The sequence below is a fragment of the Sphaeroforma arctica genome (genome assembly GCF_001186125.1).
Source record: "Sphaeroforma arctica JP610 unplaced genomic scaffold supercont1.850, whole genome shotgun sequence".
NCBI lineage: Eukaryota > Ichthyosporea > Ichthyophonida > Sphaeroforma > Sphaeroforma arctica.
Genome location: NW_014039708.1, coordinates 20,757 through 22,257, shown reverse-complemented (window position 1 = coordinate 22,257; position 1,501 = coordinate 20,757). Strand labels below are relative to the sequence as shown.

At 46.6% G+C, this 1,501-nt stretch overlaps 1 protein-coding gene across 1 annotated transcript in view; it reads right to left on the bottom strand.

The window, feature by feature from the left end:
* The window catches only part of SARC_08915 (hypothetical protein), a 10,633-nt gene that overhangs the window by 8,347 nt on the left and 785 nt on the right, over positions 1–1,501 (bottom strand). Inside the window, exons 2-3 of the mRNA XM_014297094.1 lie at positions 1,041–1,272; positions 88–285 (exon numbers count right to left, since the gene is read on the bottom strand). Of these exons, the coding sequence (XP_014152569.1) occupies positions 88–285; positions 1,041–1,272 (430 nt within the window). The remainder of the gene's footprint in view (positions 1–87; positions 286–1,040; positions 1,273–1,501) is intronic.

Sequence of the window (1,501 nt, the reverse complement as noted above, 5' to 3'; positions counted from 1 at the left end):
TTACACATATCCTATCAAACATATTCATCTGTATCTGCACCTCCACACTAACACACATTCTCTAAAAAACCGCACGTGAATACACACCTCAACATCACTAGCGCGCATGTTCACGAACCACGCGACCTCATCCAACATGGTCAGAACCAGAGCGTTGCATTTTTTCTTCGCCATATTTTCTCGTGCAATCTGGATCTTCACGGCTACGGTTTGTCCAGTGGTGTCGTCAGGCAGATGGAACACCTCGGATTTGGGCAAGGGCGGGCGGTCCATATCCTCCCAAATCTAGGACAGGGGGTTGTGAAAACAGGACAAATACAGCCCCGAAGTTATTCGTCTGCCCCAGTCGCATAGAATAAGACACCCAGTACACATCAAGTTAAGTCAATGTTCGGTGTGTCTGGGAACAACTCCGCCGTATCTTCCTCGTAGCGTATCTATCCCGTCAGAAGAAACCGTGCGTATTGACTAGCACGGCACGGTGTGTTTGAGTAGTCTCCTGCTCTAGCGCGGTATCCCACCACCAATATACAAAAACAAACCATTGCAGCCTTTCACCTGCCATGAGACTGTGAGACTGTGAGACTGTGAGACTGTGAGACTGCAGACTTGCAGTTGCCATAAAACACTAAAACCCAAACGATAGGCCTCTACTACCTACCATAGTCTGGTTTCTGAGTCTGTGCTATATATAGACTGCTGATATACACTTGACTACATCTAGTACTGAGATTTTGCGGTCTTGTAGTACCTGCCTACATTAGCGTATGTATTAGCAGCTCGTTCACATGTTAACCCTAAACCCTACAGTCACTGAAGCTCAAGATCGGACATGCAGGGGCTCATGACCTCACGTGCCTGACTAAATCTTAAAAGCCCTACCACAGTGTATAAAGAATATTCATGCGACTGTACATGGAACACCCACCGAGCCATTACCTCATCCACAAGGTTACGCCCAGACAACGGGACCAGGGTATTGCATAAAGATCATTCATGCGACTGTACATACACCCACAGAACACCCACCCAGCCATTACCTCATCAACAAGATTACGCCTAGACAACGGGACCAGGGTGTGGCCACTTCTACGCAAAGACTTCATCAATCCCCTGTACTGTTTGTAGGGGATCAGAGACGTATCAACCCCCACAGAACTCTTCGCAGGGAGACTGTCGCACAGCCACTCTTCTTTAGTAGGTACACCTTTCGAACCTGTACGCATGAGGGTCCAATTCTCGTCCATTTCCTCTGCGGCCTGTAGGAAGTATCTATAAAATATATCTTGGATGAGTACACCCACACAAGTGATTAGAGGCACTGATAAATCGAGATTCGATACGTAACGACAGAACCACGCGGTGATGGTGATATTGGAACATTACCGAGAGAGAAAAGTGCAGGAAACAGTACTACACCACTTTCATTTGACGACGGATGGTCATGCAGTAAACCTGTAAGTGGATTTATTAATATAAATGCATATACATACATACATAC